The following is a 27496-nucleotide window of genomic DNA, read 5'->3' as shown; positions in this document are numbered from 1 at the left end:
AAGGATTAGCAAGGTATCACATTCTGTTTGTGTAACTGCCAAGGTTAATAACATGGGTTAATTTAGCTGCCAAGGTGTCAGAAGATGAACTGCCTTTGTAGTCTGAGCAGTAAATATGTGTGAAAGCATCTAGGACATATTCAAAAAGAAAAATATGACAATTCCAAACAATATACTTCAACTGAGATCTCTTCCCTCTCCTCTATGTCAAGGCTGGCTTTCTAGTTTTCTAAAATCTAGTTTGTTCTCAAAATGATCCTGTGGGATCCACTTTGAGCTGCGTGTTTTTCTCCTTCATTTACTTTTCATGCAATGTTACTGTTTGTAGATGTAGCTACTTGCCAACCCTCCAGATTCTCCTAAAGGTCCCATTTTCAGTGTCCCCTACTCTGTCCTCCCAACAGCAACAAAATTAATCCATAAATTCACTAAAACACCGCAGCAGTCTCTGAAATGAACAGTTCTCTGGGGGAAGATTCCCAGATGGATACCCTGGTTAGGTTTGGTCTCCCGAATTATGCTGATCAGAGGAGCTGTAGAACTCCTTCTTAACTGGAGCAGACTGATGCGGCCCTTCAGCCAAAGTAATACATGAGATGGCCAAAATTATGTTTGCAATTTTAGGACACAGGTGGACGGTGGACAAAGTTGAGCCAAAATGTTTTGAGTAAAACAGAGACAGAGAATTAGAGGACACATCATTTCTATTAGCGTGATGGGGAAGAACTAGAGCAAGAGTTGGTAGAAGAAAAATGAGTAGTGTACAAAAAATGAGAAGAAGTGGAGGAGTTTGGTTCAGTGCACTGTGTGGACATTCGTTGTACTTGACCTTCGTCTTTAAGCCGTGCAGTGACACTCCCAACTCCTTCTCTCATTTCACCCATCAGTGGTTTTTCTTTTTTCTTTTATGTGCGTGTGTGTGTGTGTGTGTGTGTGTGTGTGTGTGCGCGCGCGTGCGTGTGATGTCACATTCATTCGCCTGACTCCCCTCATCTCACCTTCACACAGCTGCAGCTCTGTGGTGCACAGCAACACAAGTTTCAGCAAAAAGTCCCGCTCTCCTCTCCTGCCGGCGGGGTGGCATTACTTTAAAATGATTTTTCAATGCAATTACCTTTTCTTTGAAGAAAACCTTGCGGTTATGAAATAGGTTAAGTGTTTCATTTGAAGACATTGTCATTTTCTTCATGACAATTATCCCAATCCATGAGCAGAACTAAATTCCTGTGAACTGTATCAGCACAATGGCAGTTTCTTCTCGGCGTAAACTGATAAGTGCACTGTTGTGGTTTCTAGCTTAAAGTTAAATCTTTGCACTTGTTAAGTTCGGGGCATTACCTTTGTTCAGAGGAAAAGAAATAAACCAAATGAATCATTAAATTGATCAGTCTCATTAGAGGGAATTCTATTCAATACACTGACGTCTGTGTTGCTTCAAAGAACACACTCACACAGCTTCTTTCTGGTAAATGAAGAGATATATTTAGAGTCAAATGTCTACTAGCAACTAAATTAATAAAGGATTAATAAAGAATACATCCAATGAGGAAAATAAATAACTGAATACAAGATCTTAAAGGGACACCTCGCATCAAAATCACATTTCTTCTTCTCTTGCGTGTAGTGCTGTTTATCCATCTAGATCTCTTTGCTGTGAGTTGCAGAGTTCTGGCGATATCGACTAGGGATGCCTGCCTTCTCTCCAGTATAATGGAACTGATGGCAGTGGGCTTGTGTTGCAAACAAAACAAACAAAAACAGTTTGATCACAATACAATAAAAAACTAACAGTACAACAAATAACGGCAAAGTTCACCTAAATTAAAAGCCAAATTAAAACGATCTTTAATTGTGTCTTTAATTTCTTTTGAAAAATTCCCATGGACTTAGTTGTTCTGAGATCCAAGGGGAAGGTGTTCCACAGTTGAGGGTATTTAAAACAGAAAGCAGATTTCTTATGGGACACTTGAGGAACTTCTAAAAGAAAGGCAGTGGAAGATCTGAGAATCCTTGTTAGGGCATAAAATGAGAGGCGGTCACTGATATACAAAGGTGCTGGATTATGTAAGGCTTTATAGATAAAGTCAGTTCTAGATACAGGTAGCGAAGTGAAGTCATGTGAGCAGAGGCGTAATGTGATCTCTTTTTTGCATTGGTTGCAATGCTGGCTGCAGTGTTCTGAATAAGCTAAAATTTTCTTAAAGACTTTTGAGGGAGACCAGAAAAAGAGATTTGCAATAATCTAAATGGCTTGTGACAAAAGCATGTATTTTAACATCATTCACAGTTAAACATTGCCTAATTTTGGCACTGCTCCTCAGAGAACAAAAAAAAAAAAGATGTTTCAGCGAACCTGTTAAAGTGTTTAACAAGTTAATATCAGAGACTAAAACCACCTAGATCAGTAGCATGTTCTGATTGGTTGGACAGGCTATCCAACACTGACTCTATAGTCTCTGCTTTTGAAGCTACCAGTAGAATTTCTGTTTTCTCTTAATTTCTTCTTTTTTTCTTTCTTTTTTTTAATGTACTCATGCAGATGTTAATATATCATTTGAATAATTGGGGTTGTCTATGGAGAAAACAAGATATACAGTAGTGTATCATGAGCGTAACAGTGATATTTGACATTACGGTGACAAATTATGTTGTCTGCAGAGAGCATGTTAAGAAAAATAAAAGGACCTTGACCTTATTCAATGTCATATATCTATGATACAAAGTTGCCTAAACTAACCAAATATTTCTTTCTTGGAATGAGCAAAACCAGTCAAGCACTGAGCCAGAGAAACCCATCTGTTTCTCAAGTCAATTGACTAAAATGCTGTGGTCAATCATGTCAAATGTAGCACTCAAAACTAGCAAAAAGAGCATAGACACATTGATGAAACTCTGTTTATTTACTACCTTTAATAAAGCAGGACCTGTTGTCCCACTAAAGGGAGTCATGGTAGGTGGATCTTTGTGATCTACCGGAAGAAGAAAAATGTGTTTTACTACTGGATCTGATGTCTGTTTTTTCATTAAGACGATGAAGCAATTTCCTGCCATTTGAAAGTGAGGCTTGATCATTTAAACTGGGTTCAAAAAAGTGTCAGTCATGGAAAAGTTCACTTTTCAAAATGGATCCTTGAGAAATGGGCTTGTCTTTCTTTTCTGGCGGCATTACTGCAAATTGTCATGAAACTTTAAGATGTCAAGTAGGCACCAGTCTCCTGCAACAGTTTTGTTTTAACTGCCAAACAGCAGACATTAAGGTAATTTGTGAGGTACTTCCTTGTCTTTTCCTTGTCTTTTCTTAATTCTTGGAGGAGCAAGCTCGTAGCCGATGGCTCATTGCAAAAGGGAACCTGTAGTGGGCCCTTATGCACCCTGTGGACTGTATGGAGATGCAAGACAGTTCCTGGGAGGCACTTTTATGAGGAAGGGCAGATAGAAGGGCAGAACAGAGAGAAATGGGGATTACAAGAAGGTGTGCTCTTTCAGCACAATGGACTGTGCCACGGATTTATCATTAAACATCGACCTGCTGATATTTAAGCAGCACAACTGCTGATTAGCGGTCAGCGGCATGGATTCAACCAATATTTTTCTCAAACCTCAGGTAGATAAAGGATAAAGACGTAAGGAAGACTAAACTGGCAGGGCAGGAAAGCAAGGATAGCAGGCAAATGAATACGCAGTTTGACATTCAGTGGTGTTGGATTTCCATACAGTCTCATGGCCATGTAGATGACACAATCAAGCCACATAATCAACTCACTTGACAATAAACTACAGGTGCTTAAGTAATGTGTGGCTTGCTGTTACTACAATAACAAAGGAGACCCAGCGTTCTCCAACACAATCAGCAACAACCAATGCTATGTTTGAAAAAGACCAGATAGCCAGCATCTAGGACGAGCCAATGTCATCACAAATGATAAATATGAAACAGTTTTCCAATGATATTTTCATCCAGCAGCTGTCAGTTTCAGTTGATTCAAGCAAACATGACATTGAATGTCTTGTACCCTACATAAAATGTTGAATATTGAAAAACAAAGTTTGAACACAAACAAGCACCATCCTCCTCTCCTTCACCTTCACAAACCGTTCAGCCACCTTGTTCTTATCCCTCTGTATGGATTGGTAGGTGAGGTTTGAGAGCCTGGCCTCCGTTCATGCATGCTGCAGATAGTTTTTAATTAACTGCAGGTGAAACTGAAACTGCGTCCTGCATTTGCGCTGGTTGCTTGTAGTGTTTCGTAAGTACAATACACAATAGCGATGGTGGGAAATGCCGTTTCCATATTGTTGCCAATAATGAATTGCAAAACAGCTTCGGTAGTGTTGAGCGTTATTTCCAATTTGCTACACATAGCACAGAAACTAAGGGGGTGGCATCAGCAACAATACAAACAGGCCACAGTTCCCCCGCTGGTGCTGTTTGCTACACAAGGCGAGAACCCCTTGGCAGTAGTAGGAGCTCGTCTCTGCTCTGCAGAAGACACAGACATGGTCCAAGTCTGACTTTTTATTTTTTTTGCCACAGTCAATACACACAGACAAGCTTTATTCAAAATAGTGAATTAAATGACAAAAATGCATGTTGAGTCAGGCAGGCTGGACCCTCTGTAGCTGGAGACAACCGTGGGCACAATACAGGGTGTCCGTCATTCACCATGAACAGTAACAATGTACTAGCAAAGACAGTGAAGAGGAAAACCACAAGTTATGACACAAGGATGTAAAAAAATTTTTCCAAAATCAGCTTATTGGTCAATGTTTCATGAGGAAAAGCTTACAAATGTTACAACTGCCAAAATAAGACCCAAGATGTAATAAACTTGAATTTTCTTTGAAATATCTATTGTTGTGTATGTATATTACTACATGTGCTACTTAAAAGACTCATTACATATACACAGTATCACATTTCTCAGCATTCTCTCTCATAGCAACTGCTGTCTCAATCAATTAAAGAGCAAATTGACATCAGATTAGTTAGAAAAACAGTTAATAATTACCTAACCTGCCACTTTGACCTTCCGCCTTTCAGATTTAATGACAGCCTTCATATTTGTTGGCTTGAGGAATGGAGTGGAGCAGTGGGAGCGGGCCATGTAAGTGCCTCTTGAAATAAATAGTAATTATAACATCAGGACTTCTAATCACGCACTGATACTCTTCTGACCTCCCTCTCTTTATGAAAAGAGCTTTATGTAATGACACTGAGCAGAAGGCTCAGCACATACCAGACACCATCAAGCTAATAATCCTGGGATCTTACTCCCGCAGTTTTGGTCATCACCCCATTTTCTTTTGATAATATTCTACTTGGGGCAACCATGCAAACAATCAGATGTAGTTTAAGTCTAGTAATTGTAGTTATTATAACCATGAAACCATAACCATGAATGAAAAACTACTGAAAGAAGACCCAGAAAGAAATCCTGGATTCGACATTTTACAACAAGGCTGCATCAGTGAGGGTTATTATTTAAGCTGGAGAAGAGGCCTTGGGGAATCGAGTAGTTTTTGAGTTGTTGGATCTCACCCAAGTAAACTCTTTCCTCGCTCACAAATCAGCAAATACAACAGAATATGAATCAGTAATATGAATCATGTAGATACAGTGTTTCAGTCTTGAACTTTGAATGTAGAGGAAATGATGCTCTTTCACACAGTGCCTATAAAACTCAGGTTTTATTGGTTTACAACAGCGAATAAAAGTATTAAATGTGACTCTGTTCAACAGAACAATACATAAGGCATGTTTGTATAATTATTCATTCAATAACAGGACACGGCTAAATCATCACAGGTGCAGCCGGATGCTGCAGAAGTCACATAAGATGTAAAATGGAGCTCTCCTGTGTGTAGCGGCTTCAATAGATTGTAGATACACCTGCGTTTGGAGGGCTTTTGGTGGCAAAACCTACACCATGAAGACAAAGCAAGACTTCAAGAAACTCAGTGAAAAGCTGATTGAGAAGCACCAACTGTGCTGCAGGAATGAGTCCTGAAACCCAGAAATGAGTTGGCATTGTTGCACATCCAGTTCCCTCATCTCAGCGTCAGTGGGTCATAGAAATAGTTCTTGGTTAGATTCCTTAATTAAGGTCCCTGGATAAATCAAGCTTAAGAGGTTTTCATGTTTTGTTCCGCCACATAAAACACCAAAGTAATACCAGACTCATGAATTTTGAAGCTTTTGTGTGTTGAAAAGGTGATTACTTACAGGTGGCTAAAAGACTACAGAGGTCGTCTGGGACATTAAACATGGAAACTCATCTACTCCTCAGTCCGCCTTTGGACCCTCATTGTGTTTATACTCGAATTCTTGCAAACTGTTTCAACTCAAACTTTCTAACCTGCGGATTTAAAAATGTAAAGTGAAGTGTGTATAGTTTTGTGTCGTAGGAAACTTCTGGTGACATTGAATTCATTAAATAGCCTAAAGTTTGCTTCTTACTTCAGGTGATTGAATTTACACTTCAACCATCATAATAGTGGTCTTCATTTGTGAACATTATCTTGCTTAACAAAACATGAATTTATTTTAAATTTTTGTTTCCCATAGAGCCACAATGTATGCAAAGGGAGGAGGTTGGGGTGAATGGATGGGTCAAACAAAACATTGAAACAAGAAAAACACTGCTGTTTGTCTCTGGTTTCCCACCAACAATCATCGCTGGTTTTAACCATGACTGCAGTCGTTAGCTGACCTTAACCCAAGAAAGGCTGTTCCCTCAGCCAAACCAAGTTGTTCATCATCCATCATACAATGGATTTATTTTTCAGTAGTGGTTTGCGACAGTTTTGGAGGGCACAGATAAATGTACCATCCAGCCAACGTGGTCGTCAGATCAGGAAATGCTTGAGGGACTTGCAATTTACCCACTCTGTCTTATAAAGTCTGTGTGGCTCAAGGTTCAAGTTCTGCACAAACCTTTTTTGACTTTCAGAAAAGAAAGCAATGCTTGTGTCAGACTATTTAAAAAATCATTTCTGAAATTTCTGTTCCTCTCCACCCAAGGAGAAAGCCACCCCGAAGTGCTGCAGGCAGAGTAGAGAGAAAGAAGAGCACGACAATTTGTAGTGGGTTTTTTTTTTTTGTAACAAAGTGACTTAATGTCTTCTCAATGAGAGTGTCTGCAAAGAAAATAATGCCATTCAATTCCTTCTCCTTATTTTGAAATGCAAATACGATCTGTTAATGAAATGCTCATCACATACTCCACACATCTCCCCGAGTCCATTAGCAGAAGTGATGTAACCTGCAGCAATCCACCCGAATCTGCATCACCCTGACATATTTTCTGCGAATGATTCTGAATCTTCTCTCCCCTTTACTATTGTGTTTGCGTTCATGTTTTTGTTGCTGGCCTCAGCACTCAGCATGTGTGCTAATGTGATGAGGGCTAAACCTCGCAGACTGCAGATAAATGTTTTAATTGCTGCTTCGTCGCTGTGCAGTTTTCTTTTGATCAGTTAATTCTGCTGATTAAGTGTGCCTCCCATGGAGCCACATATTAATGTAGTTTGCATGGAAGGAATTACAACATTGTTTTCAACCGGTTTCACAGAGAAAAAGTAGGTGATTATCTTGCAGAGAACAGTTTATCTATAAGTGTATTGTAAATGTAATGTGATTTTTTAACTAGGGAGGTCTGAGATAGTGAGAGTCAGCAGAATTACTGGCCTGCCTGATGTGTCACCAACAGACAGATGAAGGGCTGCAAATGAAGAACAAATATTTTGCTCATTGTTAGCAGTCAGCCGCCAGCAGAGTGTCTTAGTTAAGCTGTCAGACTGTCAGGCTCCAGTCTGTAGCCAAAGCAGGCACAGGATTCACATCAGCCTCAGCCGCACTGCTTTACCAGGCCAACCACTGCTTTGACTTCCACAGCCACAAAATACCGAAAATTACGGATGGCTCAACACAATACTTTCAGGTGACACCTCACAGATAGGAACTCACAAACTGAGAAGTTTAATTACGAAAGCTTTCCAAAATCAGTCACAGCTGACTTATAGTGCAAAGCAGTGTTAATTTTGACAAGGATTTAAATTTAGTTTTAGTGGCTTGCTGAAAGTGCAGTTGGTGAAAAGTCACATTTTAATCTTGTTTTGTTTTAGTGAAGATTTAGTAAGTGGAACTTAGTCTAATTTTAGTCTGTGGTTTAGTTTCATGTTTAATGACAATGTGATGGATTTTGCTGAAGGATATTTCTCATGGCTGTAACAATTGACAAGTGACAAGTAAGTGTACTTTGGACTGTGTGTGATTCATGGTCCCCAAAGGATGAATTAGAGAGCCATCATTGGGTCAAAATTTCAAAACACTTGCAAAACTAATGACATTCCTATAAGCCTCAACAGTAATTTATATTTAGTTTTAATTACAAAATTAAGATCTTGAACATGATATGAACATGGTGAAGGTCTTTGTCATCCTATGGCAGAAGGGTTTATCATGGTGTGAGCAGAACATTTTTAAGAGATGTATCGGTCATTTGTGTTACAATGGTATAAGCAGGACATTGACAAGCTGCTAACCTAAAATATATTTTCATTGCTTTTCACTTTTTCTTACAGCAGGCACAATGAACCAGATTTTTTCTTGACATTTTTGCAGTGGCGTCCTTACTGAGACACTTACACCCAGAGAAGACAAGACCTGACACAGCTGACATTGTGAGGTCATACATGACATGACACGCAGATATTTTGGTCTTCTGTCCCAACACTGTGTCACATTAAAACCACGAAATATACAATTTTACACCATGAGGCAGAGCTCTCTTACTCATTGTCAGAATCATTTCTAAGTGTCAGCTATCTACAGGACAAACAGTAAGTGTCCAAAAATAAACTCTAATTTTTTACCTCCATTATCACGAAGACAACAGAAACACAAGTTTTGATGCCAAGAGCTTAAGGGCATGTTTGTAGGTTGAGGCAATAAATCGGAGTTTGAATTCATCGTTTGATATGAGTTATGTTAGTGTTATCTTTGTTGGAAAAGCTGCTTAGTGTTGGCGGAGGCTTGTGCTCTTATGCACCTTTTAGTTTCCAGCACTGTTTCTACAGGCAAACAGTCACACAGTGTAAAAGATGAACCTTTGTCTGCTGGAACCTCCTCTGTAAAAGGTGAGAAGTTTGTAAAGAGACACAAAGAAACAAAACACGCACAGCTGTCTTCACTTGGCGGTTAGATTCTGCTTACTGTGAGAGAGAGAGAGAGAGAAAGAGAGATCACACCGATCAACAAGTCGACTCTGCCTGCCTGGGCACTTACACTGCTCTGAGAACTCTTTTTTTTTTTTTTAAGTTTGTTGAAGTGATGGATGGCACTCATCAGTATTCAGCATCTCTGGATCTGTTGTCGTCCCTCTGGGTACTCGGTTATTTCACTAAAATAGTAAAAAACTGGATGGTGCACTGCAGAAGGATAAACTTGGACTGTCTTGTGACCATGTGCCTTAAGTGCAAAACACACTGGCCGCTTCACAGAGGGCTGTGATATGACTCACATCAATTGCCGCTTCATACGAACAGAAGTAGTCAAGGCGCAGAGGCTTGGGGAGCAAATGTGATCACATTGCTGCTTTCCTACGCTGATGCTGGAAAATTGTTGTTGAGTTGTTGGTCTTCTAAGACTGGACTGTAGCAATAGCACAACTTTGTAGCTTTGAAATATGGCCCAACCTCAATTCCATCAGTGCATTGCATACAGCGTGGGACTGGTGGTACAGATGGTATTGGGTTGACAGCATGTGCTTGTAGTACTGTATGTCCAAAAACACAAATATATACCCCCAAGCAGATATGATAGACAGGCTGAAAAAGGTAAGTTTAAGGTTTTTAGGTTTCCACTGCAGTAGTTTTGGTCAATATTGCAGTGAATTCCCTTCTGCTGTCAGTCTATTCTGTTGTCAAGAATTTAGTAACCGTGCATTCGTTGCAGCGCTGTTGTAGAAATACCTTGTAGTTACATGTTTACGTGTCTGACAGAGCCCCCGTCACTGGCTGGCACTTTAGCAGCCTTTTACCTTCATTCTCCTCTAAGCTTTCTCTATTTGTGCTTTACCTTTTTCTCACAGTCACCTTTTAAATGTCACTACTCCTCCAAGGAAAATCAGCCTCGCCTGTTCAAACACCTCTGCTTCTTTCATCCAGCTTTTCTGAGCCAAGGCCGTGCTCTCATGACACATTATCCACTGAGGTTTTACATTGCTCATTTCACCTCTACACTAATTCAACTGTATTCTGCAGGCGGTGCTCTGCTATTATCCACAGCTTGCTCTGTGCCTCTGGCAGCCTTTAGCCTGGCTGGATGAAGATGACGAAACAGCAGCATTTTGAATAGTGTTAGGACCAACATTAACACGGGTTGTTTTCTTTAGTCATAACTGGGTATTTGGTGTGCTGATAGATCCAGATAGCTCATTTAAAGAAGCTTGCTGGATAGAGTTTTTGTGAGCTGGTCAGATTAGAAATTGTCTGAGCTCTTTGCTCTTCTGAACAGCAATTATCCAAATATAGCTGAGCAGCCGAAGGCCCAGAAGACCGGTCAAGTGTTGGACTTCTTTGCATGTTTAAGTGATGTGCATGTTGCTGTGGCAATGTGCAATTTGAAGAGTTTGGAGTGTGCTATCTTTAATTTTGGCCTTCGGAAATAGGAAACCAAAAACACAAGAGCAAAAGTGTAAGGTGGATTAAATCACATGTTTAGCTACTTTTCGATTTTAGATTACATTACTATTTACAGTAACCTAATAATGAAGCTGAATGTGGCAAAGTTGAGGAGCTAGGCAGTTAGTAACTAAAGCTTTAGCTATCTTAATCTTTAGTTAGAATTAAAAGAATACATATAAATTATAAGAAATATGAGCTGAGAAACTGAAGGAGGGCTGAGTGTTCCCACCCAAAGCAGGTCCACTGAGGGAAACCCACTATCCCCACGCAGAGCAAGTCCACTTCCCCAGCTCTGTCTGCAGACTCACATTCAGAGTTGGAGATACTGTATATGTGAAAGATGAGGCAGCACAGGAAAATAAACAAGCAGGCCTATCCGATGACCCTGGACAATTATGAAGGATTCTGACAGGAAGGAAATCGTTTTCCATATAAGCTTGGGAAAGTGTCCCCTTTTACTGAGGCTATAATGCCCTTAAAAGACACAGACAGTGAAGGATTTCCACATCATCTGCTGCAGTCTACATCTGAAAATGTATGAGAAAAAAAAGTGAGGCAGGCTGGCTAGCCTACGGTGACAGTAAAAAGGCACTGTTTTGAATTCCATGCGTTCTTTTTTCTTTGGAGCTTGAAAACAAGTCATGCAACGTTTTTAAGTCTAAGGAAGGAACGAAAGTGTCAGAGATAAAGTAGCACAAAATGTGCAAACAGATCCCAGAGCAGGAGAGCAGCCTCGCTCACCACCATTGCTACTGGAAATGGAAAAACCTACAGAATTCCATTTTAAAGGTGTCCGGGATAGACAGCAAGCAGAGACTGACACATTCAGAAGCAGACAAAAACAGGGAGTTATTGGAGAGACTGCTGCATGCAACACTTCCTTTGGCGTCCAGAAACATGGCTTTTAGAGGTCTGGAACCCTAACAGGGAAACTGACACAAATAACTGACATTTCCTTGGCACCCTGGAGCGACTGGGCACTGGGTATGACATCATATTAAATGAGCCTCGTCAGAGACTGAGAAAGCACCAACAACAGGAGAAAAAAATGCAGACTCATTATCTCTCCGCTGACAGAATGAATGTCTTGATATATGTGGTGCCCACGGATTAGAAGCCATTTTTAAGGAGAGGAGGGAGGCGACATATTATTCTACAATATGTGATGCTCAGCCTGACATATCTCACAAGGAGCAGAATGTGATTATACCAAGATATGTTGACAAACAAGCTGAAGACGTTCGTTATTGCAGAGCGCTGTGGTCAGGGCTGTGATAATGGCTATTTTATGTCAGGAAAAGCAAAAGAGCTGCAGGCTGCAAGTTATAGCCAAATCCATGAACAACTTTCTCTCCATGTGCATCACATGCCCTAAAGCTACTTGGGGTTCACGCAGCCCAGTCATGCCCTGAAATTTACACACAATTTAGTGTAAGCCCCCCAAAATGGGCCCAATATCCATTGCAAGGTGTTCCCTGCATCGTCTGTCAGATATGCACTGGAACGCACATCCAAAGATGGTGCGCCTGATTGATATTGCTTAATGCCCCAGACAGTCTGGTCTCCAGCTGCAGTCTGACCAGTGAGAGAAGATCAGAAACAAAATGATTGAAAACCTGTATCCAGTCATATCCACTGCCATTTTGCTTCTCACATTATGTGATAGATGTGCTGGTGAATCAAGTGCGTCGCATCAAAAAAAATCTACACTGCAACTTTTCTGGATCTGAGTCCACTGAAACGCAAATTGCAGCTCAAGGTATCTGTGGAGACCTGTGCGCACTGCTGTGCATCTTCCTCACATTACAAATGACCGTGACAGGGGGTGAGGGCACATTCAGCAAAATGAAACTTGTTAAAAACTATATGTGCTGCACCATGAGCCAGGGAAGGCATAATGGACTTGCCATCCTCTCCACTAAGAAAAACTGCTCCAAAGACTGGACTTTAAGGACTTTATCAGAGACTTTGCTGCAAGAAAAGTTAGGCTTGCAATTGTACCTAAACACTACATCAAGTCATAAGATGCAGCTGCAGAGGTGATTGCAATACAATAAGTTGTACATGTGGACAAGCCTCTATACATTAGTCCAGTTCTGCACACAATGAATTCTTTGAAGAGTAGATTCATTTGTTCACCCATGATTTGATCTCATTTTTGTGGCTGAGCGCAGGTGGGTGGTGGTCCTGTGGCTGGCTTGCCTCGATGTCCTCGCTGTCCTGAAATCAGCCTCATTGTCCTTGATTTGATCCATTGTCCTTGATTTCAGACCCAAGGACTTCAAGTGGTAAATCTGACACTGTTACTGCATATGTAAACTGCATATGTTCCATGTGGAAAGCTTGAAAGATGTGGCAGCAGTAAGTATGAGGGATAGGATTTAGTGAACAATCAATCAACACCTGCTTTTCTTTATTTCACAGAGATGTGCCCTTTGCCCTTTTAGTCTGGAGGATATCACCTTTCTGTGTCTGAAAACATACACAAAACATTAGCCCGAGTTTTGAAAATTGAGGACTGGGAGGACACTCAATTTTACATTTGACGCATGCAAATACTGATTAAGAAACACATCAAAGGTGATCAGAGGAGAATTGAGAGCGGTGATGGTTATGTTATTGAGCACTGCCACACAAAGCCACGAGTTTCCTGCAGGTTCCTCCCCGTCTGAAGATGCAGTAAACAACCTGAGCTCGAATGGAAATGCACAGACAAACTCTGAAGTGCCTGCAGAGAGGAGAGTTAGAGCAGGCAGACCTAGGTGGACATGACAGGCTATTCAAAACTGTCAACAGCCCGTGCTTTATAGTCTCAAGTAATGAAAATCCCTCTGTGCTTGAAATGAAGTCCAATAATGTTGACAAAGTAATCTCAGGTTGAAGCCTTGTTGTCAGAGGAGGGAGACAGCGCCGGGCATTTCAGAATGCAGTGTGAATAATTTCAACTGGTTGTCTTCTCAGTGGTGGAGAAAACATCCATTAAAAAAGAGATTTTAGATTACACTTACGGAGTAATCTCAGAAATAAGTGAACATTTCATAATTAGTTAATAATCAGGTATTCTGGGGAAACTGCTTCCCCGTGGATAAATGGCAAAATTAGTCACAGCTCCTGATTCATAACTGCTTTTTTTCAGCTGCAGAACAACAGTAATCATGTTTGGCACAGCTCTCTGCTCTGTGTTTTTGCAGTTTTTAAGCCATTGAGAAGTGGCCTCGACTGCAGTAAAGCATAGAGACATGGCTTTTTTTTTTTTCTTTTCAAGCAATAATGCTGTCACATTTGACTCTAATATCAATGATTTCCGGTAAAAACTATCACACAGTAGAATACTGAACACTGAACAGACATTTTAAAGTGTCTGGTAATATTTAAGACTGGAAAACTTGTATCCTTTATTCTGATAATTCATGGTTTCATCAACATAATGTGTGCATGCATCTTAGTCATCCATAACCTACACAATACTTCATGTTCATGCATCACAGGCAGTTTGTACCCTTGACATATAAACATCAAAGTGCATGAGGCATGAAAAGGTCCCCACTGGCTTTTTACTCTCACTGAAACCAAGTTGTCTTATTCTTGTTCTGCTCTGTGTGACTCATTATCTGCTCCAAACTACAATTATGAGTTCTCAAGAGAGCTTCAAGTTTAACCTTTCCATTAGAATAAAACTTCTTCACTTCCCTCAGTCTGCATTTCACCAGCATTATAGTGAGATAACACACTGAGAATGATTGGTCCATTTGTTCAATGAAACATCCATGACCCTGGATATTGATCCCTGTCTTTTCTGCTTTGTAATTGGTTAACAGAGGCATGTGACAGCCCACTGGTGACCAATCTGCCGCCATCATCATTCAGAAGCTCCTCCCAGCTAACCAGCAGCCATGGGCCGGTCTTTGCTAAGGTCAACAGGAGAGAAGGTGAGGAATCATTCATTGCTATGTCCATTGTCCGGCCTAGTGTTTAACCACTCGCATTGATGGCACATTTCAAGACGGATTCATACCCTGAACATTGTCATGAATAATGTCTGAGCTGATCCAGGCACTCACTGTGCTTCATGCAGGCGTACTTTGCTTGGTGTAGAATTTTGTTTCAGTGTCTCATATTTAGAGCTCCCCTGGAGAGCTTTACACCTCGCCAGACCCGTTGAGTTTGAAAAGTTTGAGTGAGTTTACTGCCCAGAATTCATTAGTCAGACTTAATCTTACATAGCCATAAAATCCTTTGACATAAATGTCTTATTAGCAAAAGAGGCGGCCCCCGTGATTCAGTGGTGATGAATTCAGGTTTCAGATTAAGAGACTATTTTCTGTGTGGCCTTTCACTTTGTGGGATGACCTCATTTGACTCACCACACACATAAAACACTCAGCAGACATTTAAGTGGCTAAACACATTTAAGCATTTTTGATTTACAGGGAAAGGCCACACCTCTCTGTTCCAGCCATCATTTTAGATTTAACTTTATATTGTGTAATTTTACTTCATTTAGAGGTTGTTTCCAGAAGTCCAGTCTGTGGTTTAAACCAGCTGCATGAAAACATTGTTTTAGTATGAAGCTCCATGGCTGCATATGTACAGTATGGTCCCTGTATCTTGTGTTCCCACATGGTGCAACACATTGCTGTTGGCCTTGCAACTACACACACACCTCTGACATTAGCTTAGGTTGGCCATTTTCCACACATTCCTTTCTTTGTAAATTTGTTCTTAATTTTCGGTGGTTCTGTGTTTGGTAATGTTCTTGATTGGGCCTTGCTGGATTATCAAATAAGATGTTTCCACTGGAGGATCTTTCCTAGGGGACCAAGAACCTTTTCAATAACAATAGGACCAACTGTTAAGAAAAGACTCTGCTCCAGTGGTACTACTCTCTGATGATTCAACTTGTCTCCAGTTTCATTCACAACATAAGGAGGTATGTAGTGCCACCAGTGCTAATTTTAGGACGTGGGTATGTCTTGGTTTTTATTGTTAAAAACAAAGGCTTTGTTGTTGGCTTCCCGACTAGGGAAAGAGAGAGAGAGCAGGGGAACAAGAGAAACAAAGCTTTATTTTCTGATCATTTATCAGAGATAAATTATCGTCAAACAGTAAATTGTTTCCTGCAGACAGACATTCTTGAGTTTTCAGCCTCCTTTTCGTATCTCTGTTTGTTTCCTATGTGTTCATTTATTATATCCAACTCCAACATTAGAAGCACGCCACAGTAAACAGTAAAAGAACATCAGAGTGACTGTGTTGTTTCCTTGTGTGTCAAAATTGCATTTAAAATACCTTTTTAATCCATCATGGGTCTACTTTGCCTAATCTTCACATTTCTTCAGATGTGGTGGGACTGGGAATGGAAATGTGCCAAATAGACTTTACATTTTCATTCCTCTTATTCCATAGTTCCTGGAAATATCTGGTCAAAACGGGCTAAATGTAAGAGCTTCCTTTGAGCTCAAGCTCTATGGTTAAAACTCCTCTCTACCCTTTTCTGCTATAGCTGTGACCTTTTACTTTTTCTTCACAGCTGTGTTTCAAAGCAGAAACACAGTGAGGGGTTCGGAGCGCTGGCTATCCTGAAAAAAAAGTTTTGCTCGGTGCAGCTTTAAACTTTCTGCACTCGCTCAGTTGTTGACATCAGCTGTCAAGAAGCACCTTCAGGCCAGTGAAATGCCGGGATCAGGCTGAGAAAAAGCAGTGTCCCTCGACTGAATCCCCTTCTTTCTAATGAGATGTGTTCTGTTCTGTTCTGTTCTGTGGGCTGCAGTGGTGCATTTTCCCCTCAGTACAGGAGAGAGTCTTTCTACAGGACGCAGAGCACAAAACATCAAAGGCAAACCTCAGCTGGATTCACACAGTCTGAGATGTACCTCTTTGGTGGCTAGGGACAGAGAAAGGGAGACAGAGACAAAAATAGACAAAAACAGACAGATAGGTAGAACGATAGATGGATAGATAGATAAAAAGGACAGCAGTTACTTCCAACCATCTGTATTGTATATAGAAATGCATTGGAATTATATTAGACTAGTACATCAAACCCTTCACAGGGCCACCTCCTCTTAGTAGGGGTATAAATCCGAGTTGTGATTCACCCACTGCAATAAAAATTCAAGAGGGAGTTCTCTACTGGCTGCTGATGTGGGGTTTTGTGAAGGGCTATCATGGCTTGTTTTTGAGCTTTCTTGAGGGAACAGCTTGCAGATTTCTTCATTTACAGAGCTGAGTGGCTGACTGTACTCAGAGCAGAGAATCATGAGGGAGACTGGGATTTCTTTCTCTTTCACTCATACTGTAAGAATAATTTGACCAACAAATCGAAGATAACCTGGCAGAATGTTGTTTTCTGAGTAGTTTCCATTATGAATGCTGTACAGTGTTTTCCTGTAAACACATTCCAACACATTGCAAGAAATTAATTTGAGAGAGGAATTGTTGTCCTCATCTCTTGGGTCTGTAGACACCGCTGAAATATAAAGCCAATCATACAGCTGGACCAGCTCCAGCAGCCTACAGCAGCGGTTCCCAAAGTGGGGTGTCATGAGGACAAGGCCAGGGTGCCACAAGGTTTATTGTCCAGTTATTTTGAGTTTTTAATAATGTTTCACCACATTTGAAAATTTTCCATTGAGAACATTTCATATTATGTTTTCCAACATCAAAAAAAATCGAAATACCCATATTCAATATTGCCACAATTAACGACTCAGCATTGCCAGCTGTCATAGTAACGCAAGACACTTATCAGGAGCTCAGCAGTCAGAAAAATAATGACAGTCAAAGCAAGCGATGGAAATATTGGAGCCGGTAAACTTAGCTCAGAGGAATTGAGATACATCTCAACCCTCAATCCAGTCTGAGATGACTGAATCTGAGCCAACCGGCCATACTAAAATCAGACTGACACACTGAGCATTACTTGGCTAAAGGGGTAATAGACAGGTCATCGTATAATTGTACATTCACTGTGGTATTGCATGTTCCCAGCATCATGTGTGTGATCTGGCTTTCTCATCCCTGGTATTCATGAAAGCAAGACAAGAAACGGCCTGTCAGTGAAGTCTGACCTGCAGGTTGTTCTCCATCACATCAGAGAGTTGCACACTCTCCTGTTATGTCCTGTTAAAATGCCTGCAGCCTTTTCTTGTTCTGTTTTATTTGTTCAACCTTGTACAACATATAGGCTAATTTAAATTTTAGAATACAGAAATACCATCAGCATACAGTATATAGCATATTAACCACATCTTTGTCTGTGCACATTTCTGTCAGGACAAGTTCAGGATAGGTCTCAAATTTTCTTGGGAACCAGAAAATATCTTCAATATCTTCAGATATGTGTGTTGTCTGGAGGAACTACAGAAATAACATTCTTTTGTTTTGCGTCTGATTGTCTCAGCTTGTGAATTCCTCAGGATTCTACATCAGTGACTCTTGATATTCACCAGGGGAAGCCATCACTGACTCCCTCTCACGGGTGAACAGGGCCAGGAAAAAGTCAACAAAGAACATAGCCAAGTGAGCTGCCCATTACAAAATTGGTTTAACAGATTCAAAAAATTCTCTATCGGAGGCCAAGTGGCCAGCTGGGATGTCGAGGTTACAATAGTCTCACATACCTTCTTGGCCCTCGCTGCTGCGAGTTCATCCCATCTTGGCTTGTTTGCTCATATGGGGGTTGGTATTAATGGGACTGTTCGCCAATGGTGGCTTAATCCGATCGCAGTGATGCCTCCACTTCAGGTATTGTGCCCTATTATGGCTAGACGCTGTAAACAGAGCCAACAGCAACGGGAGGAAGTACCAGCCCTGTACTGGCATTAAGTCTCATCATTCCGAGGTGGATAACAATGTGCAAAGTGGACAATTAGCCTTGACACGGAGGTTGGCAGGGGTGCTCTAACAGCCAGCTCAGGTTTAGAGGCCAAGGAGGCATAAGCTCACAGCTGATGGTCTCAGCAGAGTGTGATGAGATTTTTTTATTTAATCAAGAAATGGCAAAATGAAATGAACTGATGTTGCTTCTGCATCATCAGTGTATGGCACCTGAAGAGGCATCTGGCAGAAAAGAGCATGAACAGTCGATTGTGATACAATGCACCAGTTGTTAGTTTGAACAGTTGCCTCCCCCATTCTGCTTAAGTGTGCCATTTCTTAAAATACAATATAATGAGGCCAGTCATGCTAAAAATCTCCTGAACAGTGACAACCTGGTTTCCACACACAGACAGGTGCAGATTGGGTTAATAGATTAGAAAAAGTGCTCTTTATACAAGCTGATCAGTGTTACTGCAAGCCTTCAGTGTGAGGTCTTCAGGAGCAGAAGGGAGTCTGCAGTGGAGGGTCTGAGATCAGGGCTCCTCTGTCCCCTGGTCTGGTGGGACAGCTGCCATTTTCACTCTAAGCAAGATGAAGCTCCAAATGGCATCAGTGGAGAAACTCACAGTTCACAGACAGATCTTGGTCTAACATCAAGTTCATAAAGTCTACTGACTGGATGTAAATGTCTCTTTTAAAAGGCACACTGTTGGATGCTTAACTCTCCACTCTGCTGCTCATGTGTTCTCATTTACTTTACTCTCCCATTTGCCTCCTTGCTCTCTCCTCCCACCATCACCTTCTCTCTCTTCATCATTTGCTCCTGTATTTTCAGACCACGTCCTGTCCTGCCACTCTCTTGTACTTCTTGTCAAAGGTGAACCACTCATATGTGGGCTGCCAAGAAAACATTGGGATAACTCCATTCCATCTTATAGCCAAATGTTAATGACAACATTTAACATTTATCGGCAAATGTTAATGGCAGTATTTAACATCTAAACGGTCTCTGTTTTTCAGTGGGCTGTACTGATAATTGCACATTAGAACCACTGTAATTATGCTGAAATAGGCTTGGAACACTTCATCAATCCCAGTAATCATTTTCTGGAAGTACTAATTTAGATTTGAAAAGGGGATTTAAACATTAGCAGAGGGCTGTGGGTTGAAATAAACCATGCGGTGGGAACCGTATGAAGTATTGATCTTTGTGTGATGTTTATGCGCCCCCTCTGCCTCTCCAGGTGCCCATTTAATGCTGCTCTTAAACACCATATCTAGTTAAATTCCACAGCTCCTCCGCTTAAATCCTCTTAATCTGAGGTAGTCACTCTCTCCATAAATCTAATTATAAGGGTAAATATTGCCCGATTCCTTGACAAAATGCAACGAAAAGCCTCTCACCTTAGCTTTCTGGCTATATTGCCTTTAAATCCCTCACTCAATTTACTGATTACAGTCTGTGTTGTAAATCCATGAGAGCTCCTTAAAAAACACTGTAACAGATTTTTATGCTGTGACTACCCAACCGTTTTACTGCCGTTACTGAACCATCAGATGTCTAGTTTACAGATATTGAGTCACATTAATGAAATATATTACAATAAACTTTATATACAGTACATTTTAAAACAAAAATGCACCTCAAAGTACTTTTTAAGAGAAATTAAAAAGAAAACCTAAAAGGAAGAGCGGGCAATGCAAACAGCTGTCACATTATGTTTAATTTATCGAATGAGAGAATGATGTATGAATGTATGAATAAACACCTTTATGCCTTATGAAACTGCTAATTTCATTGAGTTATTCTTCATGACATCAACCCCCCCCCCCCCCCCCCCGTCAGTCTGAGTCCCATTATTTTAATCCTGCCTCCCACTTTTTGTTGAAATTCCCCAAAGTCAGCATCTCCAGGGGCTGCTCCTAATTGTACTCTGCATCAGTTTGCTCAGGCTCCTAAAAGTGGTTTCTTTGCTGTTCCAGCTGTCAAGCTCTGTATAATGGACATGACCTCACACACGTTCCAGTGGCCTGCCATGATAAAAACTGCTCCTGTTAGGACTTGCTTCCTATTTTGATCTGTTGCCTGGCATCTCTGAGAATGTTAATATGGCTTTTCCATAGCTGTGGTCATTTTTATATGTAGCTGCGCATTATCTCCCAGGTTGTCAGAAAAGCACCTTAAGCTCCATCTAAAATCCTCTGCAACTCCAGTATATGACTCTCCAACTCAAATCAGCTTAAAGCACTTTTAAATCCCTGCAAGCCCACACAGATGCATTTACAAATCTTGACCTGGTTATACTGTCTGTCACTCTGCCGGGCTGTCTGTGCCTTACTGCCTCTCTTTGAGACCCGCTGACTTTAGGAGATTTTTCTTCCTGTAATCGCTTGTATCCTGTTCCCCATCTGTCCTGTTTTTGTCTTCACCTTTCCGTCAGTGGGCACTGTGTGGAAAAATGGTGCATCAGTGTTAAACAAACATTACTTTTATTTGGCGCGCACATCTGCTCTTTCTAGTGAAGCCATCGCCTTGACAAGAGTTGTGTCAGCCTCTATTTCCCTGTCGACACTTACATGGTGGACACTGGAATTAGAACTGAGTAGACAGACATAATGTGCTGGAAGCTGTGTTCTTTTACTGTCTTATTAAGAGAGACGAAGGCTGAAGTTAATTCTCATTGTGGAGAAGGCTCCGTCTGGCGCCAGGAGGGGCTCGTCTAGCTGTGGCGTTACAGAAGCTGGCTGATAGCTTGAAGGGTCTCGCTGTGGTCCAGCCTCCATTACTCAGAGAACACTTTGTGGTAATAGAGAACAAGATTGGATTGCTCCACGTATTTAAAAAGTCATTAAATTTGTGTGTATTGTAAATATCTTTAAGGAAAACTGTGATGAAATACGTTCATCAATGACCTTTATTTACATGACTAAGACGAGATGATGATGAGAAAGCATTTAAGCAGTTGTTCCCTACATATATACATACAAGGGTTACATACATACATAAGTAGAAGGGTTGAAAGGATTAAGGTAGAAGAATTCCGGATCTTTCTTCTTCACAAGATCGAATCTTGTGTCAGGTTTTGTTCTTTTCTTAGGTAGCGATCCATACAGGGATCACTATTAAAATCTGCTCCAGATTTACACTAATCCCGGTGGCATGTGGAGGTTTCCCAGTTGGCTCCACAGATGCAGATTCTTTTTTTGAGTTAAGAAGATGTTAGGCACTCAGATGGTGCTTTTATCTGGAGAAAATCAAGGACACTTGTAAAACACTTGTGGTTTCTGAACTGGCTGCTGTGGGAACTGAACTTGTTATCTCTGAGTTTCTGTTCCATCTCCCACCCCTGCCACCATAAAAAAGTCATAATCCAGCCTTGACACCACACGTCCTTGGCTTGTATCCACTGTGCCAGGATGAAGCATCCAAAATAAAATTCCCTTTGATGCTTTCATGCTAGCCCAAATAAATCCATGTATGATTTTCAACGATGACACATATTTACTTCTTTTGAGGAATGTACTAATTTTAGGGGGAACTTGTTGGAAAACTTAAGTAAATGGGAACATGGACGGCAAAATCCCCTATGTACACTCAGCAGATTGGCAGAGGATTGACCTTTTAACAGAAAACTGCATTTTCTGCCCCTGGATGAATTCATTTTAATAATAAAACATTCGGCACTCAATACTGCAATTTAGTTAGGTTTATTTTAAAAGCTGTTTCTGTTGAGCAACCATGTACTCATCAGACTTCAATTGATTTTAGCTCCCAGCACACTCTCCACCAGCACATCCTCAGAAAACAAGGTCGCACTCCAAAGCTTGTGGTTAGAGAGACTGTTTTGCTATGAAATCCATAAATCCATGATTGTTTGCTTATTCTTTGATCAGGTAGTTCCTGGTTTCTTTTTTTTTTTTTTTTTTTTTTTTTTTTTCCAATTTTAGAGTATTTAAGTATTTCCAAGTCACCTTTTACAGCCCTGTCTCCTAAAAATTACCTTTATATAATATTAATTTGCAACAGCAAATATGTTTTTGGAGAACTGTATTGCCACCTGAATTGCAAAGAGCGCTAAACCAAACTAGCAAACTCAAAGGTTCCTCCGAAACAAAGGGTCAAACCATCTCAAGACTCTTTACAAGTTAACTATATTTAAAAAAAATAAAAAACAAAAACAGTGTCAGGCAGCAGTGACCTTGTTGTAGTATCCATATGTGATGTAAACACCAGAGAGCCGCATCACCACTCACAACACCCCTGAAAGCCAGAAGGAAGAGAAAACATTAAACATTCATTAGTCTTGGATTTCAACATTAATAGTTCATAAACAAAGCACCATAATGCCTTTACATGAAAATGATGATAAACCCTACATCTATTAATAATGTCACCGTACCTCATCCAGCACCTCCACCTCAGTGGTCCTCATCTTAAAGAGGACATTGTATGTCTGCTGCACAGCTCAGCTTTTAGACTTGGCCAGTCATACAGCTGCTGGCAGGCAGATGAACCACGGGCTGCAGCACTGACTCAACAGGCAACGGGCCCACAGCGGATGTTTGGAGTGGAAATGCTTTGCCACATTATACCCTCGCCCGATTTCCTCCCAGATAAAGCAGACATTTATGATGACCTTCGACACAGGTTTGGGTTACTGTAGCACCCAGGTCTTACAGGGAGTGTGTACCAATAACCGTGTATCACAGCTACTTCAATGGGACTGTGTATTATCCTCTTAGCTTCCAGTGCAAGACTGCTGGACAGATTGGCCCCCACTGCCCTGCTGCTAATTGCTGGCCGTAACTTCCTGTGAAGGTCATATATCTCCAAAAGTTGTTGTTCCAAAAGTTACTTTCAGTAAGATGTCTGCTGTTGCACTTCATCAGTTTCCCCCTGTTAGTTATGATGCTGTTTTAAGCCCGTAGTTGCTGTCAGTTTAACCAAAGTTACATCACTGGTCTGTTCACTGAGCTTTTTTCATATTTGACACCTTCAAAATTGCAAATGCATTCTCTAGTTTTTAGGCAAACAGGTTGAATGCAACTAACCAAATTAAACAGTTCTTTATTTTAAGACAGTCACAGTGGGGTGCCCCATTTGGTAGAGTGTGTATCCCATGTACTGAGACTGACCCTCCCAACAGGTTTGATCCCAACCTGTGGTCCTTTCCTGTGTCTTCCACTCTCTACCGTTTCCTGTGTCTCCACAGCTGTTCTGTCCAATAAAAAAACAACAACAGTTATGGTTATATTAAAGAAGAAAAGGTGCAACATATCTGAAGCTGAAAAGAGACAAAGACATGATTTTTAGCCAGCGACTGAAATTAGGTTGGTACTGGACCTGAGCAGTTGATAATATCGAATATATTCATGTTGATGGGTGGATACTTTCATGACCAGATGATCACAGACTGATACTATCACATTACAGAAAGATACTAGTGAAACAAACAGATTCAATGTACTGGCAGAGGTTTAGTAGAGGTCTGACGTAGGTGGAGGTCTAGGTGGTACTGGAGTCCGGGAGAGACTGGTGCGTCATCTCTACTTCCCCTCCTCTGGCTCACTGTCAGAGTCTGCGTCACCAGCGATGTCCCTAACAAACAAACATGCAAAACACCCTAAGGGCTAGTTAATGATGTGGCATGTGTAACACAAAGACAATTAAAAAAATTGCACCCACAAACAGCTTTAAAATATGAAAACTTTTCTCTTTTTTAATTTCAGTTCATTGGTGAGAAGCATCAGCCTCCAGACAAAGAAATATTTCCATCCAGCTCCTGACAGAAATGTCAGGGGAAACACTTAAAAAGCTTAAACATGAAATTTGTTCTTTCTTACAAACTCCACTGACAATGTAAAATACTCACTATTATACACTTATCAACTCCCTTAAGCTTAATGACATGTGTTGTTTCAAAATTACATAAAGTATTAATGTCCATGAAGGGTCACTCAGTTCCACTGCATTTCCTGCTCAGCACATGTGTGACAGTTTCAGGCTGTTCCCATGTCCTAATATCCTTTATAAAATCATGTGTTCACAAAGTGGTGAACCTCATTCCTTCCTTGCTTGTGGATGACTGAGCCTTTCCAGGATGCCCCTTTCATACCCAATCATGATACTATCACCTGCTTACCTGTTTACCTGTGGAATGTTCCAAACATTCCACAACTTTCCCAGTTCTGTTCTTGTTTGAATCATGTTACTGCATCAAATTCAGAGCTAAAAACTCATTTTATATACATTTTAAATCCTTGGTAAAGTTGTCATCGCACAATAGCATAATCAGTTATTTAGTTATGTTTTCAAATAAGCAATCTGTTACAACATTTTCCTGTTTCTTTTGCTGCCATTAATTGAAGGACTGAATTGAAACACAATGTACCGTAGGCTATACGAGCCAGTGTTTTATTGTTTTTGTAGAGGCTGGCATAAGCTGTCCCTATATGCCTCTGTCCAGTTTGCTGATTGTGAGCAGCCAAAAGGGTGCACAGGTTTGAATTGTCAGGTAGGCTACTAGGGTTGGGCGATTGGAACAATATATTGGCAAAATGCCACTTGTTTTTTGGGGGGGCAATTTTTGTCATTTTAGTTTGCTAATTTAATGGTCTGCCTCCAAAGATCAAGTGGGAGCTGCTGCTCAGCTGGCAGCTGACAGGTAGAGAGCAACATTGGGGGGAAACATCGTGTTGAGTCCTACTTGCCAACAATGTGGGAATTTGTGCATGTGATGTGTTTTCAAGTGTCAGTTATATAAGAAACAAGCATCCGAATCCAAGCATCTATGTTTTCTTTTTTTTCTGTTACCATACACCCCCACCTGCTCCCAGTGTCATCTGTAACAACTGTTGTTTTAATAATTGTGACCAGCACAAGCCTTCCAGATGGTTTCCTATAGTATTTACTGTAAGTATTATAGGAGTAGTACCCTAATAAATCTTCATTGGTGTGTTGTGGCAGAAAGGTTTGGACCACATTCAGCCTCTCTGTCATAAACAGAGTAAAGTTCAAATGCAGTTTTGGACCAGCAGTGGCATTTCTTTACTCTATTGTTTGGATACTGTCCTATTGTTTTGCTGACTTTATGATGATGTCAAGCTGTTGTTTACAGTGTTGCAAGAGCAACATGAATTTATTCTCAGTGTGTCATGCACGCTTTTCCTCTGGATTGATGCCCCTCCTGCCCACGTCTCCATGCTCTGAGCACAACCGCCCCTGAGGCTGTTTGATTGGTTGGTCTTCTGAAATGGTCGACCCCAAAAGTTGTAGTCTTCTTACTCGTTAATTCACTGTGGTAATGTGCCAATTTTAATGTCCAGCAGTGCAGCGATGCAATGTTCCTGACCTGTTTTTAACCTCAATTACTTCCCCGAGTGGGGAAAAGGCTTTGGTATCATTACAGACAGTTAGGTAGAGAAAACAAGGAGATTTACTGGATCAGAACTGACAGGCATGCGTGACAGAAGCTATTGTTTTGGTGATCAAACAAGTGATGTGTGACCAACATGGTGGATTTAGTGAAGAATGTTTTCCACTCAGATGTCCATATATACACTCTACTCGCCTTCATTTGGACCCTTTCTGCTTTCCTCTCTTCCTAATGAGCATAGGTATCCACCTCTGTCTCTTTGTTTCCTTCGTTCTTCCTCTTCTCCTAATTCCTCCTCTCCCATCCTGTAGATGTCAGTTTATCTGCCTCTCTCCCTCCATCACTTTTACTCTATTTCTTTTGTCTGTGTTCTGCACTTCTCTCATCTCAGCAGCAATGAGTAAAGGTCAGTGTGCCAGCACTCTCCTGTTGTGCTGTCAGTGTTCATGTCTGTTACTGAGGTACTTATTAGCTCTGGCCTTTAGCTGCTGCCCTAACGAGCAGGCAGCACAGCACTGAAACAGCTGGTGGAGGGAAAAAAAAAAAAAAAAACGCAGAAGCCAGAGGAAAGAAGATGACCTCAGACATCCAACCCAAAGGATAGTGCATCAGTCTCCCGTCCATAAACCTGATTTTAATCATTATAGAAACAAAGGTAACAGAAAGAAATCAAGTACTAAAGTCACAATGACATGAAAAACAACTTTCAAAGTGACAGGATAAAGGCATGATGCAGTTTTGTGAAAGCTGTTTCATTTCGTTCCCAAGGGCAGCTGAGTCATATGCAAGAAGTTCTTCTCCTTTCGTACATTTAAATGATGATAACTGTAGTGTTTATCAAGTTTGAAACACTTTTTACCAAAATTAAATTAAATCTCAAACATCCATTTTGATCTGGAAGTGGGAAATATGAAGCTTAATTTTCAAAAATTCCAAGTGATTTGGGTTTGAATGTATACACATTTATAAGTGCATAATGCACATACATGTTATGGTCTAATGACTTTGAGAAAAAACAAGAGTGAACCTCCACAGCCATGTCCCTTCATATTGTAATGCTCACTCAATACCAGATTTTTATTTTAGTTTATTTCATTTTATTAATGAACAAGATGTTGCTCACCTTAGATCATTACCAACAGGTCATAAAACCAAGTTTTGGTCTCAAAAGCAGGACTCAGGCAGGTAGGTTTAAAATTCAAAGTTTACTAGTCAAACAGGCAGCCAGAGGGTGGCAACACGAACACAATCAAAGCTCACAACAACACAAACAGAGAGGCAGGGTTGAGAAAACAGGGTGGGCAGGACACAGGCGAGGAACCTCAAATACTTTTGCTAAGATGTTTCAATGGACAATCAGGCAAAGAGTAGGTGGAAATACACTGATACGGTATATGTATTAGGACACTAATAGGTGAATGGTGTGCAGGTAGGTGAAATAATCAGGCCACTGGAATGACAGGTGAGTTTGACTAACAGACGGAAAAGCCTTTTCCATTGTAGGAAAAGCACAGGTAATAACATTAAATAATGTTCCAGTAAGCTGTGACAGTGAGCCAGCATGAGCAACACCAGGACCCTGAAACTGAAGCAGCTAAATAGAATTCAGCCAC

The 27496-nt window shown here is 40.8% G+C and overlaps 1 protein-coding gene across 1 annotated transcript in view; it reads left to right on the top strand.

Moving 5' to 3' along the window:
- The window catches only part of LOC143316108 (contactin-associated protein-like 4), a 116738-nt gene that overhangs the window by 4948 nt on the left and 84294 nt on the right, over positions 1–27496 (top strand). Inside the window, exon 2 of the mRNA XM_076723819.1 lies at positions 14505–14615. Within this exon, the coding sequence (XP_076579934.1) occupies positions 14505–14615 (111 nt within the window). The remainder of the gene's footprint in view (positions 1–14504; positions 14616–27496) is intronic.

The sequence above is a fragment of the Chaetodon auriga genome, chromosome 3 (genome assembly GCF_051107435.1).
Source record: "Chaetodon auriga isolate fChaAug3 chromosome 3, fChaAug3.hap1, whole genome shotgun sequence".
In the NCBI taxonomy this organism is placed as follows: domain Eukaryota; kingdom Metazoa; phylum Chordata; class Actinopteri; order Chaetodontiformes; family Chaetodontidae; genus Chaetodon; species Chaetodon auriga.
This window is presented reverse-complemented; position numbering and strand designations above follow the sequence as displayed.